The sequence below is a fragment of the Tursiops truncatus genome, chromosome 1 (genome assembly GCF_011762595.2).
Source record: "Tursiops truncatus isolate mTurTru1 chromosome 1, mTurTru1.mat.Y, whole genome shotgun sequence".
Taxonomy (NCBI): domain Eukaryota; kingdom Metazoa; phylum Chordata; class Mammalia; order Artiodactyla; family Delphinidae; genus Tursiops; species Tursiops truncatus.
Window position 1 is genome coordinate 67,909,049 of NC_047034.1, and position 18,732 is coordinate 67,927,780.

At 42.9% G+C, this 18,732-nt stretch overlaps 1 protein-coding gene across 1 annotated transcript in view; it reads left to right on the forward strand.

Annotated features, from left to right (window-relative positions):
• The first annotated feature begins 4,729 nt into the window (after positions 1-4,729).
• The window catches only part of CD244 (CD244 molecule), a 30,048-nt gene continuing 16,045 nt past the window's right edge, over positions 4,730-18,732 (forward strand). Inside the window, exon 1 of the mRNA XM_019932459.3 lies at positions 4,730-4,959. Coding sequence (XP_019788018.2) covers positions 4,899-4,959 — 61 coding nt within the window. The 5' untranslated portion in view covers positions 4,730-4,898. The remainder of the gene's footprint in view (positions 4,960-18,732) is intronic.

Genomic DNA, 18,732 nt, shown 5'->3' on the forward strand with positions numbered 1-18,732 from the left:
GAACAGAGTCTGCCAGAAAGACTAAGAGAACTTCACATGAAAGTTATATAGGGAGGTTGGATGGGGGGAGAAAAAGGGGAACTCTTGGGGGATGGAAAATCCGATCTAGGCTCTTCATTTTTTGTGGTCTAATATGTGGACATGTGTAACCTGTGTAGTAGATGTAACCGCACATGGAATCAGAAAACCTGTCAGCACTGGTATGGATTATACATGACAGACAAACAACAATGTGGAGAAAAGAAAATCCTCCAGAACAGAGTTTGCCATGTCAAGAAAATTTCATTTATGGTTTATTGCGAATGTTCATATCATTAAAAAAACAAGATAATTTGGTTTTAAGTTCCTAACTGCAGTATGAAACTTTGATCACATGTGCTTGTTTTCAGAGATGCCAGTGTACCACAACTCAAAAAATTAAAGGGAACATTGGCTTGCACAAATTACCTTATCATTCAGACCTCAATTTTGATCTTCTAAATTTATAATTCACAAAGTAGGTGCAACTCACAAACTAGGTGGCAGGGCACCTAGAGTCATTATGTTTTCTTTTCCATTTTGCAAAACACTCAAATGTAACAATTTAGGTATAAAACTGGATGCTAAATCAGATTCTGATTTATACTATACACCTGACCCTTGAAAAATGAACAATGGGGGGGTTAGGGGTGCTGATCCCGCCCCTACCAAAGTCTAAAATTTGAGTATAACTTTATAGTTGGCCCTCCATACAGGCGGTTCTGCGTCCGTGGATTCAACCAGCCACAGGTCGTGTAGTACTGCAGAACATATTGAGTGACCAAAAAAAAAAAAAGGTTTACTCTCCCTCAAGTAAGAGAAAATTCTCCCGCCTGATGACCTTCAAACTGAGACATTGGCTCTGCAGATTTGGGATTTGCCAGCCTCCATAATTTCATGAGCCAGTTCTCTATAATAAATCTCTTTATCTCCATCTCCATTTCCATCTCTATCTCTCTATCTATGTCTATATATCTCCTATTGGTTCTGTTTCTCTGGAAAGCCTCACTAATACATTGATCTTATGTTATGTAGTTGAAAACCTGGGAACTTGGAGAACTGGTATTTTAAATCATCGCACATGTAATATAGTTATTGTAAAAAGTTCTGGACAGGAAGTATATGTGGAATAAAAAGTAAAAGTCACTCACTCACCTCTACTCAAAATTCTATTTCTTTATCTAAAGGTTGCCATCATGAATATATATATATATATATATATTTTTTTTTTTTTGACTGTGCTGGGTCTTTGTTGCTGCGCGCGGGCTTTCTTTAGTTGTAGAGAACGGGGGTTACTCTTTGTTGCTGTGCGCGGGCTTCTCATTGCGGTGCCTTCTCTTGTTGTGGAGTACGGGCTCTCTAGGTGTGTGGGCTTCAGTAGTTGTGGCACCCGGGCTCAGTAGTTGTGGCTCATGGGCTTAGTTGCTCTGCGGCATGTGGGATCTTCCCGGACCAGGGCTCGAACCCGTGTCCCCTGCATTGGCAGGCGGATTCCCAACCACTGTGCCACCAGGGAAGTCCCCAACATGAATATTTTTCCCCAGGCATGTTTCTTTGCATTTACAACCATTCAGAGAACATAAATACACACACATTAGTTTGTCTACCTAAAGAGAACTATATTATGCAGATGGTTTTGTGAATGTCTTAAGCTTCTTTTCATGTGAGTATGTAGACATTTATTTTACTCTTAAAAGTCTTCTTAATATACTGTAGTATAGAATGAATACACCATATTTTTTAAACTGTTCCCCACTGATTAACTTTAGGTTATTTAGGATTTTTTACTTAACAATGCTATAAGGAAGAATCTTGCTTATCTTTGGGCATTTGTGAAAGTATTAGTGAGAGTATTTCTGTGGGTAAATTCAAAGAGGGGAATTGCTAGGTGAAAGGGCATATGTATTTAACATGTTAATGATTACTATTAAATTGCCTTCTAGTAAATTATCAAAGTTGAAGGTGGTCTTAGGGACCCCAAATTTAAAATTAGTCTCAGAAGTGGGTGGATTGTTTCAGACATTACATGAAATTTCTAAAAATATTATATGTTCTGGTATAATGTTATAAGTCATAATTCTAGTTATTACTTTAAAATGTATATCTCAGAAATAACTAAATTTCCTTGTCAATTGCATTATTATGAACTTTCATCAAATCCTTAACCATGGTCATTTTTAAGTCTTTTGTCATTTACAGACAGTTCTGGGTGTACTCTGAGGCTTTTGCAAAAATGTTCCTATAAAAGGGTTTCATCTTCACGGAATCCATGGAAAAGACTGACAAGTACAGGTTTCTGGTAACTGACTATACTCCTGAACTGAATGAATAAGCATTTTCAGAACTCTAATGGAAAACTGATGAATTCATAAAAGTGCTGACAAAAGATGAAAAAACAAATTAATTACATGGGACTGAGTGAACTGATGAGGATGATTATAATTTTTGTGACTTTCTGTTTGAATAAAAAAAGAAAATCCCACAAGGACTCAGAGACAAAAAATATACAAATCAATTTTCACTGCAAAGTAAAGGAGCTGTTACAGTGGAGGATTCCTGGACTGAATGCCAATATTATGACATAGTATGAGTGTGTTTCGTAAATGCAATCATTGTTGCTTTTGTTGTGGTCATCCAAAAAAAAAAAAGAAGTGAGTGGATTTGGGGACTCATCAGTGTTGTAACTGGGATATACTAGAATGAACTTGACTCCTTGAAACATGGTGAAAGTGTGATTTGAGAAAAAGAAGGATGAGTGGGTGGGGGTTGATGAAACATTAATTCTTGGATGGTCACTGACCGTTAAATGTCCAAGACTTACAAAGACCTGGGGAATATGCATGGGAAATGGGAATACAGGAGTTTCTGAATTTATGTGGACTTTGTAGCATCTTGGGTCTTCATACTAAAGTGGCTGGATTACACAGAATGGCTCTTTGTACAAGGATCCTGCAGGGCAAGATATAAATTCCATGAAGGCAGGGACCATGGTGACTTAGTTTACTAGTGTATCTCAGAGGGAAGGGAAATGCTTTCTCTAGGGAACTCATTCATTCCTTCAGCACTCAACAGTCTATAACCAACTATTAAGAGCCAGGCACTGGGCCAGGCTCTGGAAACACTAAACTAAGGAGAGAAAAGACTTCATGTAGAAGAGCTCAAGGTCAGGCAGGGCAGTGTGTAGAACAAGTAGCAGTTATCATGGGGTAGAGTATGGTAAGGGCCACAAGACACAAAGTGGTACATCTGCTTCCAGTTCAGTTTCCAGGGGATGGTAGGTCAACCACGTGACTGGTGGGAAGAGGATGGAGCTGGTGCTGGGGTCAGGAGTGGTGAACCAGATTCCTAATTAATGTTGTCCATTAGTTGCTTTGAACAGATGGCCCTTGTCCTCCATCTTTAATGGGAGGAAATTTACTCTTCCTTATTTTATCATGCCTTGAGCACCAGTTCCTAAGGTCAAGGGCATGGCCAGATCAACTCTGAGGAAATTTCCCAGGACTGAGGACTGCCCCTTGGGAGGAGAAAAATGAGAGAAGAGCTGATAACCATTAGATTAGCTGGAAAAATCTGTGTCGGTCTCCGTTTAAGAAAAGAAACAAAACCTTACCGTTGTCCAGAGTTTTTTACACTCATCCTCTCAGGTACAGTTTTTAATTTGATTCTGAAACTACCTTGTAAGGGATGGGAGCCAAGTATTGTTGAGCCCACAGGCTCAGAAAATAATTTGGTCAGGATCACACAGGCTATGTGTTGCTGAAATGGAACTCAGGTCTACATCTTTGACTCCAAATCCAGTGCTCCAACCGGAATATCACTGCTGCCTTTTTTGGCAGGCAAGGCTTTCAGTCTGCCTCCCCTTAGCCCAGCTTCAGACAGGGTGACTGGAAATGGATCAAAAGATTGAAAAGGAGAAGAAAGACTGACCTGAAGTGAACTGAAAGTATTTTCTGCTAAGGGGAAAGCAGAAGAAAGAGAAAGGCATAGAACTCTGGGGTGTGGTCTCAAAGCAATTGCATTCTGAGAAAGATGGGATGCCTCCACCTCTCCCTGGCGGGGTGAAGAGGATCAGATGCTACCTGGCCTTTCTGGAGGGTGGAATCAAAGTGCGTGCTTGGGGGAAGCAAACATGTGTCTACATCCTGTCTGGGTGAGAGAAGCTGAGAGAAGGAATAAAGAACTATTACGGGAAAGTAGAAAAAGAAGAAGGGAGGGAATTTAGAAGTACAGATAGGAAACTAGGGCAAAAGCACATTCTTAAGAAAAAAAAATTAATTTGCATATGCTTAAACTTTGGTATCAACTTGCAGAGATTCCCCAGGCCTGTTAGATTTTTCTAGTGCCCCTTACTTGTCTTCTTCAACATTTCACCCACTTATCTAGGGTTCCACTTCTCAGTCCACATCCTTCCCAAACCCTCTCCCCTCCACCTTCGCAATGTCTGTTGGGATGGGACAGGCTCTGATGATGGCTGTTTGGCCCCCATGTAGGTTCCTCCATATTGCCAGTAGGATGCATAGAATTGGAAAATTTCTTGGGCATCTGTCCTTTAAACAAAGCAGCTGGGCTGGGGCAGAGCTTGGGACAAGATATTGAAGCTGGTTTTGTGAGTCACTGTGAACTCTGAACACCCGCCCACTTGAGGCAGACTTTGCAAGTTTAGCTTGCGGGAACTATCAGACCAGGTCCAGGGACTGGGGCTTCCTCAACGGCCTTGTTAGTGTTCAGCTAATGAGAACAGCCTCAAGTTGAGGAAACTGTGGCTGGAGCGAGGCCGTTCTGCTCTCCGTCAGCCTCCTGCTGATGGGTGGCTGCTGAGCCTGTGCAGGGCAGAGCATCTGGTGGGAGAGGACCCGGCCTGATCCCTCTGTCTTGTGGGGATGTTGGGGCAAGCAATTACCCTCACACTCTTTCTGCTCATCAAGGGGCATCGGGGCCAAGGTAAGGAGGCTTAGCCTGGCAGGGGTGGGGCTGGCATGGACTAGGGGCCGTGGCCTTCAGGGAGATCAGTGTCCAGAGCCTCTGGGTTGTGCTGCTTACATTGGTGACCTGGAACTGTGACTCTGAACAGTTCCCCGCAGCTCTGGACAGGCTGGGTCAGAGAGCAAAGGCTGGCAGTGGGTTGGGAGGTCCTTGAGAAGCACCTCTGGCCAAGCAATCCAGGCCACCTCAGGCAAGGTAAGTCTTTTCCACTGGCTTCAGTTTTCCTTTCTGTCTAGTGGGGAGAAAGTATCCTCCCTGCTGGCTGTAAGAAGGACAAAGGAAATATCCTCTAATTTGGTGCGATTACCAGCAGAGAGGAGAAGTGGCCATGAGCTTGGGTTTCTCCAAGGAAGTAGGGGTACTGGAGCTCAGAGACTGACAGATTATTCTCTGAGGCAGGAGAGCTGAGCCCTGGCAAGGGAGAGGGGAGAGGGGAAGGATGAGGCCAAGGCCAGAACAGAGGCCTTACCAGCATGGCCTGGTCCCTCATCCCTCAGCTCTCCCAGCAGCCCAGAGGCCATGGGAGCCTGAGAATTATTAGGGAAATGTTGTCTGGGGGCAGGGTGAGGGGAAGGGAAGAGAAGGAGACAGTATAAGGAAGCTCCATAGCAAACTGATAACTGTCAGCTGGGCCCTGGGCCAACTAATGTTTGTGTGTGTGGGAAGCAGGTTCCCCTTCTTTTTCCAACCCTAAGTCTAGGATGCTCTGAGACTCGGAGCCTGCATTTTAGATCAGTGACTCTTTGAGGGACATCATGAGTGGGGGGTGCGGTGAGAGGAGGGCACACTTTTGTGCAAAGGGAAGAAACAGAGGCACAAGGAAGTATTTGTGCAAGGCCTGTTAGAAGCCATCCCTGGGTACTCAGTTCAATCACTGAGCCCCTGAGCACTTTGGTATCCTTCAAGAAGACACATTCCAGGCTCCGGCTTTTGTAATGAGTACAGGCGGAGTAGGGCAGGGTGTAATAAGGAACAGGGAGCAGAGAGAGCAGTCTGGAGACTGGGGCTCATGCATGTGGGCTGGAGGGACCCAAAGACGCAGGATCCTAGGTAAGAGAGCTAGGTTGGAACCTGGGCTAAGTAGCCTTGAAAGCTGAGGTAGGACCCACATGCTTTGATGCCTGGCTCTGGGGGTGGGAGGGACAGAACGTTGAGGCTGACTCAGATCATGAGCCCAAGTGGCAGGAAGACGATGCTCCCTCCATCCCCATTCCCAGGGCTGTGGTGCTCTCTTTGGGTGTGGCTATGACAAGACCCATTGGTGGGAGGTAGTGGGGAGCCTGGAGAGTGATTCTTTGAGCAGAGGGAGGGATGGACTTTGGTCTTAGGGAACTTCTCTCTCTTCTTGCTATGCCCTGTGTCTGTGGGTCTGACCTCATGTAAGCCGACTGAAACTGCTTTGTTTATCTAGTTCAATTTTTAAACTTCTTAATTGAAAATGATTTTTAAGTTTCAGGGGATAGCCCAAAGAATTTTTGTATTTCCTTCACCTAGATTCACCAGTTGTTAACATTTTATCACATTTGCCTTATTTCTCTTTCTCTCCAAATATAGGTATGTGTGTATAGCTGTATAATAATAATTACTTTTGTGGAATATTCAAGAGTAAGTTGCAGACATCATGCCCCTTTACTCTTAACTATTTCAGCACACATCTTCTAAGGACAAGGATGTTCCCATATCATATCACATATCAGCACAGTTATCAAATTTAGTAAATTTAACATAGATACAATCAAACATACAGTCCATATTTAAATATTACCAGCTGTCCCCCAAATGTGCTATACGACATCTTTTTTCCCCAACCAGAATCCAATCAGGATCACGTATTGCATTCAGTTGTTATATCTTTTTCGTCATCTTCAATCTACAATTATTCCTTTCTCTGTCTTTTATGAATTTGACATTTGTCGAATACAAGTCAGTTGTTTTCTAGAGGGTTCCACAATCTGAGTTTGTCTAATGTTTTGTCATAAGACTTAGGTCATGCACTTTTGGCAGGAATACCATGAAAGTGATGGCATGTCTTTTTCAGTGCATCCCATCAGGTGGTACAATGACAGTGAAACATTTTTTCTAAGACTTGGTTTACTGAAGAATGTAATATGCATCACATATGTGTAAGAGGCTCATAGCACTCTTGAGCATTGCAGAAGTCTTCCAAAGGCTTCTCACTTCACGTAGAGTAAAAGCCATACATTTTACAATGGCCCACGTGATCTGGCCTCCCTGACCACTGCCCCTTCTTCTCTGGTCTTCTCACTGCATTTCAGCCATGCTGGCCTGCTGGTCCTCACGCATGTTCCACTTGGGGGCTTTGCACTGTTTTCTCCACTTAGAATGCTGCGTTTCCCTCATTTGCCATGAGGCTTCCTTCCTCATTCTGCTCAAATACCACTTCTGCAGTGATATCTTTCCCACTAAAAATGTCAACCCCTTCATCTTGTAACTTCTTCTCTCCCTCTTCGTTTATTTTTCTCTGTAATGCTCGTCTCCATTTTACATACTATATGTTTACTTATTTGTCTTATTTTCTATCTCCTAGGCTCTTCTTTACCTCATTAGAATGTAAGATCCTTGAGGCCAGGGCTTTTGTGTGTTTTGTTCACTGCTGTATCTTCAGCATCTAGAACAGTATCTGGCACAAGTAGACCCTCACTATGTATTTATTGAATGAATGAGTACTTTAAATAATCCATGGAATAAAGTGAGTTTATCTGCCTACCAGAAAGCTTCATTGGGAAAACTGTTTTAGATTTTAAAGGATGTAAATACTAACTACCTCTGTGGCCTTGAGGAAGTTAACTAACTTCTTGTTTCTCAATTTTCATTCATAACATGAAGTTAACAGCGGTGCCTGCTTCCTGGGGGATGTGTGAGGATTAGATGAGATATAGTGTATAAAGTGTTTAGAGAAATGCTGAGTTATAACAAGTCCTCCAAAATGAATGCTCATGTTAGTCGACTCTTTGGAGGCAGGGCATATATTTCACTTAGTTTTGTAGTCAGAGTAAAGAGGAGAGACTATTCAGTAATCTTTTGTTGACTTTAATTAATTGAATAGAAAGTGAGTTAGAGAATCTTCAGATAAGATGATAAAGTTTTCATGTGTGACCCTTTTCTGAGGGTTTCTCATTATCATAACCAGGATCTTAGGGAGACTTCAACATTTTTAACTTAAAGAAACATGTATTCAAGACATTTAATCACATGATTACATCGTAATGTAAAGCAGTCTGTTTTCACAATAGCATCTCCCTCTCTATTCCCATTCCTTCCCTGGATATGTTTTGAGTAGCTCTGTACCGGGTGCTGGACAAGATATTTAGGATTCAGTAGTGATTAAGTACACGGCCCCTTTGTTTATGGAACTTACACCATTTTTATCCATCAGTACATAATTACAGCTGTGATTAGTGCCCAACGAAGTGCCCAACACAGTAAGTGCTCAAAACATGTTAGTTGAGTGAATAAATGAGTTGTTTTCAGGCATCTTAGAGGAAGATTGGGATAATTTTGGGGTCAGATGGTTTGGGGACCAGGGACCTTCAAATCACTGCCCATGAGAGTGGACTTGGGCCCTAAAGTTCATTTTGGGCCCTAAATTCAGATTTTGGCTTTACATTCTGAAGACACTACAAAGGACACACCAGAGGCTATAAATGCCCAGGGGCCACAAGGTCTGGGGTGAGACGTGCTGGACCAAAATAAAGGGGCAGGGGCAGCATCTCACAGATTAGCTCTGAAGGCCGCAGGCTGTTCCCACAGATTGTGTTGAAACTTTCACTTCTCAGGAAGGAGTCTCTGATCGCAACTGCTCTGGCTGGGATCCAGACAAGTTCTAAAAAGGCTGGATTTATTTTTGTCCATTTTTTCCTTATTGTACTCCCCCTCAGACAAAGTGTGAATAGTGAAGTATCTGTCCACAGGAGAGAGATCAGGACTCAGAGAACTCAGGGCTGCAGCACCACTGCAGGGAACCATTTCTATAGAAATCCCTCCAGAGATAGCTGGGCCATTGTCTTCATGATACGTGTGCAGAAAAGTGTGCAAAATGGGGCTTCCCTGGTGGCGCAGTGGTTGAGAATCTGCCTGCTAATGCAGGGGACGCGGGTTCGAGCCCTGGTCTGGGAGGATCCCACATGCCACGGAGCAACTAGGCCCGTGAGCCACAACTACTGAGCCTGCGCGTCTGGAGCCTGTGCTCCGCAACAAGAGAGGCTGTGACAGTGAGAGGCCCGCGCACCGCGATGGAGAGTGCCCCCCGCCCCCCGCCGCCTTGCCGCAACTAGAGAAAGCCCTCGCACAGAAACAAAGACGCAACACAACAAAAATAAATAAATTAATTAATAAACTCCTACCCCCAATATCTACAAAAAAAAAAAAAAAAACATTGGTTGAAAAAAATAAATGCTTTGGTACAGGCATGGCTAATTATTAAAAAAAAAAAGAAAAGTGTGCAAAATTATAAACGTACAACTCAATGAGTTATTGTTAAGTGAAAACACCTGTGTGTTTACCACACGTTCCCTCCTTTCCTTACCTCCACCCTCTTCCACAAATACAACCACTCTTCTGACTTCTAACATCATTGGTTAGCTTTGCCTATATATAAATGGAATCATAAAGTATATACTCTTGTATTGGCTTCTTTTGCTCAACATCTGATGAGATTTATCTGTGCTATCACTTGCAGCTGGTCGTTTTCATGGCTGTATTTCATTGTATGACTGTATAATAGTTTATTAATCTATTCTACCACTGATGAACCTTTGGGTTGTTTCAAGGTTTTTTTTTCCCTATTATAATCACGCTGCTAAGAGTCTTTAGGCCGAGCTGCTCAGCATGCGGGATCTTGGTTCCTAACCAGGGATGGAGCTCGCGCCCCCTGCAGTGGAAGCTCAGAATTTAAACCACTGGACCACCAGGGAAGTCCTCTATGAGGCTTTTAGTGCATGCATGTCTGTTGGGGGTAGAAGCACTGGGTATGTAGATATACCTCTAGTAGTTGCTGCTAAACTGTTTTCCAAAGTGGTTGAACCAAGCAGTGCGTGAGAGTTCCAAGTTTCAGGGCCACCAGCTTGTTCTGAGGACCTGCAAATGGGAAATGAAAGTGCAGGGGTGTGGAGCCTGAAAGGTGAAAGTCAAAGCCAAGAGAACCATGTCTGTTCTGGCTTCCCTGGTGTACTGCACGAAATTCCTACATGAGAGTCATTTCTGGGAGCTGAATTTAATTAATTAATCAACTGAACACTTCATTAAACCCTTACTATGTTCCAAGAACCATGCAAGATTTTGTGGAGGAAACAAAGATGAAACACACATTGGTTCCATCCTTAAGAATCTTTCAGATAGTTAGAGGAAAAGAGACCTGTACAATATCAACTCTAAGGGAAGACAGCAAATGCTAAATGCTAAGTGTCTCCGACAGGCAAGATATATTTAGAGCACAAAGGGTGCAAAGAAGATGGAGAGTCCTTCTAGGTAGGGACACTGGGGAAGTGGCCTTGAAGGACAAATAAGAGTTCAGGAGATAGGGGTAAGGTAGAAGGACAAGCTAAGCAGAGGGAACAGCCTAAACAGAAGTAGGGAAAACAGGTTTGAACGAGGAGACGTGAGAAGCAGATGCACTTGTCATCTTGGAGAAAGACAGTATTACAAATGCATTGGATGATTCAGTTAACTGATACAAAGAGTGGGACATAGCCTAGGTAAGTTGACAGAGGTAAGGGGTTGCATCGTCTGAGAAATGGAGTCAGTATAGCCAGGAGGAAGCCCCCAGGGTGGGGCTAGGTGAAGAAGAAGAGAGGTGATGAATTGGGTTGTGGACCTGAGGGGATTTTATCTACTTTATAATTTTGCCTTGACTAGGGCCGGCCCTGCCCCAGCACTTTTGGGATCTCACTGAGCTTTATCCACCCAGACCCCATCAGGAACCCCTTCTGTTGCCTTCACTCCAAGCCTGGTGGCATAACCCTGAGCTGAGAAAACCTCAACATCCTTTGTTGGCTAGGGGAAGTTACACTTTTCTGAAGGTTTTCTTTTCTCTCCCCTGTCCCCTCTCCGAGGCTCTCAGGCCTCAACCTTCTTCCCATCTCACCCTTCCTCCGACCAGCAGGTCAAGGTCAGAGGAAGCTGAGCTGACGGTGGACACTTTGGGACTCTGGAGGCTGCAGCTTCTGCACCCAGCTCTGGGGCTGAGCGGGACTCACTGCTGGGTCAGATCGTCTCCTTGACCGTCCTCTGTGCTGGCTTCCCTCTTCTTCCTGAGGAGGTGGTGGAGTTAATCACTTGACCTCTGCCCTCCCTCTGCAGAGTTGTTTCACCCCATTCTTTCCTAACCACCGGAAGAGAGGCCCCAAAGCTGCTGAGTGGTAACAACAGAGGTAGCAGCAGCCCTGGGGCCTGCTCTGACCACCGGAATCTGCTGTGGCCTCTCCGCTCTGAGCAATCCGCCACGTGTCGGGGCCTCCTCCACCTCTCACTAAGCATGTGAGAATTTGTGTTGAAGTTATCTTTTCATACTGCCATTTCTTGTCTCTCCATTTGGCATATGTGCCCCTCTGGGACAGGGACAGAGGTCTTTCTGCCTCAGTCACAATACCCACTACATAGTACCTTGCCCACTCATCTTTCTGCTGTATCCTCCCACTCCAGCCTCACCCCACCGCCATCCCTGTCTAGCCCTGCCTCACCCTGAATATCTTCCTTTTCCCCACACTGGGCTGTTGAGGGCTGCAGAAGAAAATTCAACAACAAAGAGCAACTGCAGATTGAGAGCCTTCAATTTCAGCTGGGTCCCCACTGTCCTGGGAATCCTTGTTTCTGATCCACAGCTTTCCCCTTTCTCCAAAGGGCTGATTCCAAACCTTCACCATCTCTTCAGGATCCCGTTCCATCATCATAGCTTTTATCAGCCTACACTCTCCTTCTCCAAGTAAATGGAGGCCCCAATTAGGGATTCTGCCGACCTCACCAACAATCCCTCAACATCAACTGACCTCATCTGTGCCCGTAAATGACCACATTCACCTCTGCTCTGCGTTAGGGAGCTCTCCTCCTTTCCTTGGTCTGTCCTTCCCCGTGTGCTCTGGACATCACGGCTTCATCTGGTAGGTCATCCAGGACCTGCCCAGTTCACGATATCTCTGATCTTTCTTCAACTGCTCCTTTTCTGTTGGCTTTCCACTCCTAGTTCATTATCCTCCCATTTAAAAATCTATGTTGGAATACCATCCAGTTTTTCCCTACTATGTCTTTCTTTCCCGTGTGTCTCTTTTACTACTCATAAGAACACTTCGCTTCTGATACCTCTGGTCTCCAAATGTGTGTGTAGTTCTTTCCCCACACCAAGCAACTCTCTGTGGCCCCAGCTGGGTGTCTTACAATTTGACTCAATTCTGACACCATCTGTCCCGAGACAGTGTTAGATTTCACAGATTAAGGGCTCGTTCCCACAAGATTACCTCCCTCTGCCATTTCAGACACCAGTCTCAAGCCCAGGTTGTAGATCAGAGGTTCCAGTGATCCCCTCTTCTGATTCAATTAATTTGTTGGAGTAGCTCACAGAAGAGTGGGAAACACTTACTTACATTTACCAGTTTATTAATGGATATGATAAGGGATACAGATGAACAGCCAGATGAAGAGATAAATAGGGCAAGGTCTGGAAGAGAGCTTCTGTTCCCTTGGAGTTGGGGTTCACCAAACTGGTAGCTCCCCTAAACTCGTGCTATTGGGATTTTATAGGGGCTTTCTCATGTAGGTGTGATCAGTTATTAACTATTAACTCCATTTCCAGCCTCTATCCCTCCTCCGAAGGGTGGGGAATGGGGCTGAAAATTCCAAGCTTTTAATCATGGCTTGGCCTTTTTTGTGATGAGCCCCTCCCACCCAGGAGTCCATCCAGAGTCATCTTAATAGAATAAAAGTTGCTCCTGGTGCTCTTGTTACTTAGGAATTTACAAAGGTTTTAGGAGCCCCATGTCAGGGATGGGGTCAAAGACTAGATACTAAAGCAAGAGATGCTTTTATCACTGAGAAATTATAAGGATTTCAGGAACTCTGTGCCAGGAACTGGGGGGAGAGAATAATGTATATATTTCCATTATCTCACAAAAACCAAACCAGCAAACCAAAATAACAGCTGGTGTTCTTCCTGCGGTAGCTTCTTTCCTAGCTCCTTTTTAGTTGGAGACAAACCCTTCTTAAGTGCATAAACTAATACAATTTACATGAAAATATAATAGAATAGTATAATTAAAAAATGACTACAATGACAGTATAGCATCAGGAGTGTAGATCACACATTTGATTCCTTAATAATTTAATAGTTTAGTTCATAACTTAATCATTCCTTGTATACTCTATATTCAGTTTTTAATTAATTAATTAATTAATTAATTAAATGGCTGTGTTGGGTCTTCATTGCTGCTCGCCGTCTTTCTCTAGTTGCGGTGAGTGGTGGCTACTCTTCATTGCGGTGCGCGGGCTTCTCATTGTGGTGGCTTCTCTTGTCGCGGAGCATGGGCTCTAGGCGCGTGGGCTTCAGTAGTTGAGGCACGCAGGCTCAGTAGTTGTGGCGCACGGGCTTAGTTGCTCTGCGGCATGTGGGATCTTCCGGGCCAGGGCTCGAACCTGTGTCCTCTGCATTGGCAGGCGGATTCTTAACCACTGCGCCACCAGGGAAGCCCTATATTCAGTTTTGTCATGATGAAGGAGAACCAGAATGAAGGCTCTGTGTTTTGATCTGATGGTGGTTATTCAGGGGTTTACTTTATAATTATTCATTGTACTATGCATTTATATTTTAGGCACCCTTTAATATTTGTGCTACCTCTCAATTTTACAAAAGTTAAAAATAAAATAAAACCATCACAACCCCCTAAAAATTAAACTCATTTTCTATCACTCCACTCTCCAGACCTGCTGGAGAGAGCTTTATGACCATCCTTAGCAGACCCATAAGCCAGAAGTATGGGTGTCTGTAACAATGCTGCTGTTCTGTCTGTGATGCCCTCTTCCATACTCCTTTCTCAATCCTCCTGGCAGGCCTGGGTGCCCCAGGCAGCACCTAGCTCACCTCCTCTGGGAAGTCACTCCTAATGCCCCAGGGAAGAGTAGAGCATGCTTTCCTTAGCTTGTGTCACACCTTGGGCGTACCCCCATGGCACATTTCACATCAAGTCTTAGTTGGCTGTTTTAGGTTTATCTTCCTCTAGACTGTAAGCACAGTAAAACAGAGATTGTGACTTTTCCTTTACGTCTTTGCCCAGTGCCCTTAATAGTCCCCTTCTCAAAATAGGAGTGATATTACAAATATCTACTTACAGATATGATATGAGCAACAGCAATCATGACAGATGCCAACTCTGAGCAACCTGGAAAGCTTTGTTTGGTGTATTGGCTGAACTTCTTCCCTGCCTTTGGGCCAGTAAGATGCACCCGTGCATGCACCAGTAACCTGGGCTGTTCCCTGCTCCCATATTACACTTATATGCTTCTGTTTTGGTCCTGTTCTTTTCTTATGATTTGGCTTTCATTCCTTATTTAAAATCCAGCCCAGCGCTATAGATTTTGGTTTTGTGACAAGCATTTCTGTCACCCATCCTGGAGCCCTTAAACTTGGCATTTCGTGTCGCTCTTGGAGTTGGCTCCTGTGGGATACTCCAGATCCATCTGTAGTCTCAGCCCTTTTGCTGCCTGAGGTGGGGTGGAGTTTTAGATGCCCATTACTTAGCCTAGTGCCTGGTCAATGAAATATGTATCCATTGGTGTGGCTCCCTCTCTACTGAGCCTTACCCTTGACCCTTCATATGACTGACACTGCTATTGCCAGTTACCCAGTCTTGGGAGTTCCATATCTTCCTTTAGCACTTGCTTGTTACGTTTGGGGGGCATTTCTATCTTTCTGTGTACCATTCTATTTGCAACTCTCCCCAACTCTACTTGCCTGGGTTAATCTCTTGAATGTAATTTGGTTGTTTTATCATCTCCCATTTCTATAGTCTGTGAAGGTGATGTCCTGTTTCTAGGAAATTAAGACTTACCATATGCATGTATTTCTTTGCAAATGCTGCCAACCACTAAGACCATCTTGCTTAGTTCTTCTATCTCTAATATTCTGCCTAAGGGCTGCACCTTCTGCTTGATTCCCTGTCCCCAGAGGAGCTGTGAAGTTGCAGTTCCCCCTACCCAGAATGTTTTTTCTGTAGCTCTTCGCCTGGCTGGATCCTTCATATCGATCATTTCTTAGCTCAGATGTCACCTCCTCAGAGAGGTCTTCTCTGGCCATGAATCTACCAGTCACTCTGTTAAATCACCTTTTAAAACTACCTTCATGGCACTTATGCTTCTCTGAAAGGATCTTGTCTCATTTTTCACTTATTTATGGTGCGTACCCCAGCTGGAGTGTAAGCTTCATGGGAGCAGGGACCTTGTATCTCTTGCTCACCCCTCTAGTCCAATGCCCTTGAGCAGTGGTTCTCAAGTGGGGACAATTTTGCCCCCCAGGGGACATTTGGAAATGTCTAAAAACTTTTTTGTTTGTCATGAATGGGGCAGGGGTGCAGGCATCTAGCGGGTAGAGGCCAGGGATGATGTTACACATCTTTACAATGCACAGGACGGCTCCCGCTTCCTCTGCAACAGGGAATTAACAGGCTCCAAATGTCAAGTGTTGAGATTAAGATATCCTCCCTAGAGCAATACCTGACACACAGAGAGTATTCAATAAATAATTGTTGAATATAGGAGTGAATAGTCTTCCCATTGCCTCAAAGGGGCTCACTGATTCTTATAGATGTACCTGGAACCTGGGTTTAGAACATCTTTGTCAATCTGTAAATTTGCCCAACCTATTTTCTAGTCTATTTTACCTGTGAGAATTTCTGACCCACTGATTTCTGGTTGTCATTTGAGTAAGTATCAGGAAGAATTTTCTAATATTTCGCCAAAAGATGAGTGCAGAAATCTCCTGTTTTTCCACTCTTGCTGTGGTAATGTTTCCACAGTGGCAACATCTTACTTTGCTCTTATCAAAGTACATTTTACTTAGTTTAATGATCAGAACAGCTCTCTGAGAGGTGGTAATTACTCCTTTTTTACATTTTGTATTTTTATCAAGATATAACTTACAGTAATGTACAAAAAGTTTAAGTGAATAGCTTGATGAACTTTTATATATGTATGTACATGTAACCACCACCCATCTCGAGATGTAAAACATTTCTAGCACCCCAATAGTGTTCTTTGTGTCCCCTCCTACTTGATAATTTCCTCAGAGTTAACCAATATTCTAACCTTTTACCATAGATTTGTTTTTTTTGGATTTTGAATTTTGTATAAGTAGAATCATTCACTGTATACATTTTGGTGTCTGGCTCCTTTATTAATAACCAAGTCGATAAGATCCATCCACATTTTTGCTTGTAGAAGTAGTCTATTCTTCTTTTTTTTAAAAAAATTAATTTATTTTTGGCTGCGTTGGATCTTCGTTGCTGCGTGCGGGCTTTCTCTAGTTGGGCGAGCGGGGGCTGCTCTTCATTGCCGTGCATGGGCTTCTCATTGTGGTGGCTTCTCTTGTTGCGGAGCACCGACTCTAGGTGTGTGGGCTTCAGTAGTTGTGGCATGTGGGCTCTAGAGCGCAGACTCGATAGTTGTGGCACAGGGGCTTAGTTACTCTGCGTCATGTGGGATCTTCCCAGACCACGGATCAAACCCATGTCCCCTGCATTGGCAGGCGGATTCTTAACCACTGCGCCATCAGGGAAGTCCCAGTTTATTCTTTTTCATTGCTAGGTAACAGTCCATTATATGAATATAACATGATTTATTTATTCATCTAATGATGACTGATATTTGGGTTGTTTCCCATTTTGAATTATTATGAATAAAGCCAATATGAACGTTCTTGTATATATTTTCTTGAGTATGTACAAATTCTCCTGAGTTATAGGGCATATGTAACTTTAGTTTTAAAAGATATTGTCAGTTTTCCAAAGTGGCTGTACCAACTTACACTCCCATTAGCAATGAATCAGAGTCTCAGTTGTGCCTCATCCCTGCCAATACTTGGAATTTTCAGTCTTTTAAATGTTAGCCATTTTGGTGGGGATATAGTTGAGTCTCATTGTTTTCTGATATCCAGCAATGTTGGGGAACTTTTTGCTGCTTGTTGGTTAACTGGGTATCATTTATTTGCCAAGTGCCTGTCCTAGTCTTCTGTCTTTTTTTTTTTTTTTTTTTGGGTTGTCAGTTTATTTCTTACTGATTTTTAGGAATTCTTTATAGACAGGCATACCTCGTTTTATTGAGCCTCACTTTATTGCACTTTGCAGATACTGAGTTTTGACAAATTGAAGGGTTGTGGCAACCCTGTGTCACACAAGTCTATTAGCTCCATTTTTCCAACAGCATTTGCTCACTTTGTGTCTCTTTGTCACATTTTGGTAATTCTCTCAATATTTCAAACTTTTTCATTATTATTATATTTGTTATGATGATCTGTGATCAGTGATCTTTGATGTCACTATTGCAATTGTTTTGGGGTGCCACAAACTGCACCCATATAAGATGGTGAACTTAATCAATTGTTAAAATGACAACAAAGGATTCAGAATATTACATAAACTTAGTTGATGAAGCAGCAGCAGGGCTTGAAAGGATTGACTCCAATTTTGAAAGAAGTTCTACTGTGGTCAAAATGCTGTCAAACATCATTGCCTGTTACAGAGAAATCATTTGTTAAAGGAAGAGTCAATCCATGTGGCAGAGGAGGCTCAAGTAAAGGGCGGAGCCTGACTTTCCTTCTCCAACCCACTACTCCCCATCTGGGCAGAGACTACTTCAATGTGCATGGTGTGAGGGTGTGCTCTAACTTCATTGATTTACATGTAGTTGTCCAACTTTCCCAGCACCACTTGCTGAAGAGACTGTCTTTTTCCCATTTTATATTCTTGCTTCCTTTGTTGATGATTAATTGACTGTAGTTGTGTGGGTTTATTTCTCGGCTCTGTTCTGTTCAATTGATCCGTATGTCTGTTTTTGTGCCAATATCACACTATTTTGACTATTGTAGCTTTGTAGTATTATCTGAAGTGTGGGAGGGTTATGCTTCCTGCTTTGTTCTTTTTCCTTTGTATTGCTTTGGCAATTCTGGGTCTTTTATGATTCCATACAAAATTTAGGATTATTTGTTCTAGTCCTGTGAAAAATATCATAGGTATTTTGATACAGATTGCATTAAATCTGTAGGTTGTTTTGAGTAGTATTGCCATTTTAACAATATTAATTCCTCCAATCCAAGAGTATGGGATATCTTTCCATTTCTTTGAATCATCTTTAATTTCCTTTATTAATGTATTATAGTTCTCAGCATATAAGTCTTTCACCTCTTTGGTCAGGTTTAATCCTAAGTATTTTATTTTTCTTTTGGTGTGATTTTAAAAGGTATGGTTTTGTTACATTCCCTTTCTGATATTTCATTATTAATGTAAAGAAATGTAACTGATTTCTGCATATTAATCCTGTATCCTGCTACCTTGCTGAATTCATCTATCAGTTCTAGTTGTTTTTGTATGGAATCTTTAGGGCTTTCTCTATATAGTATTATGTCATCTGCATATAATGACAATTTTACCTTGTCCCTTCCAATTTGGATAACTTTTATTTCTTTTTCTTGCCTGATTGCTGTGTCTAGGATTTCCAATGCTATGTTGAATAGAAGTG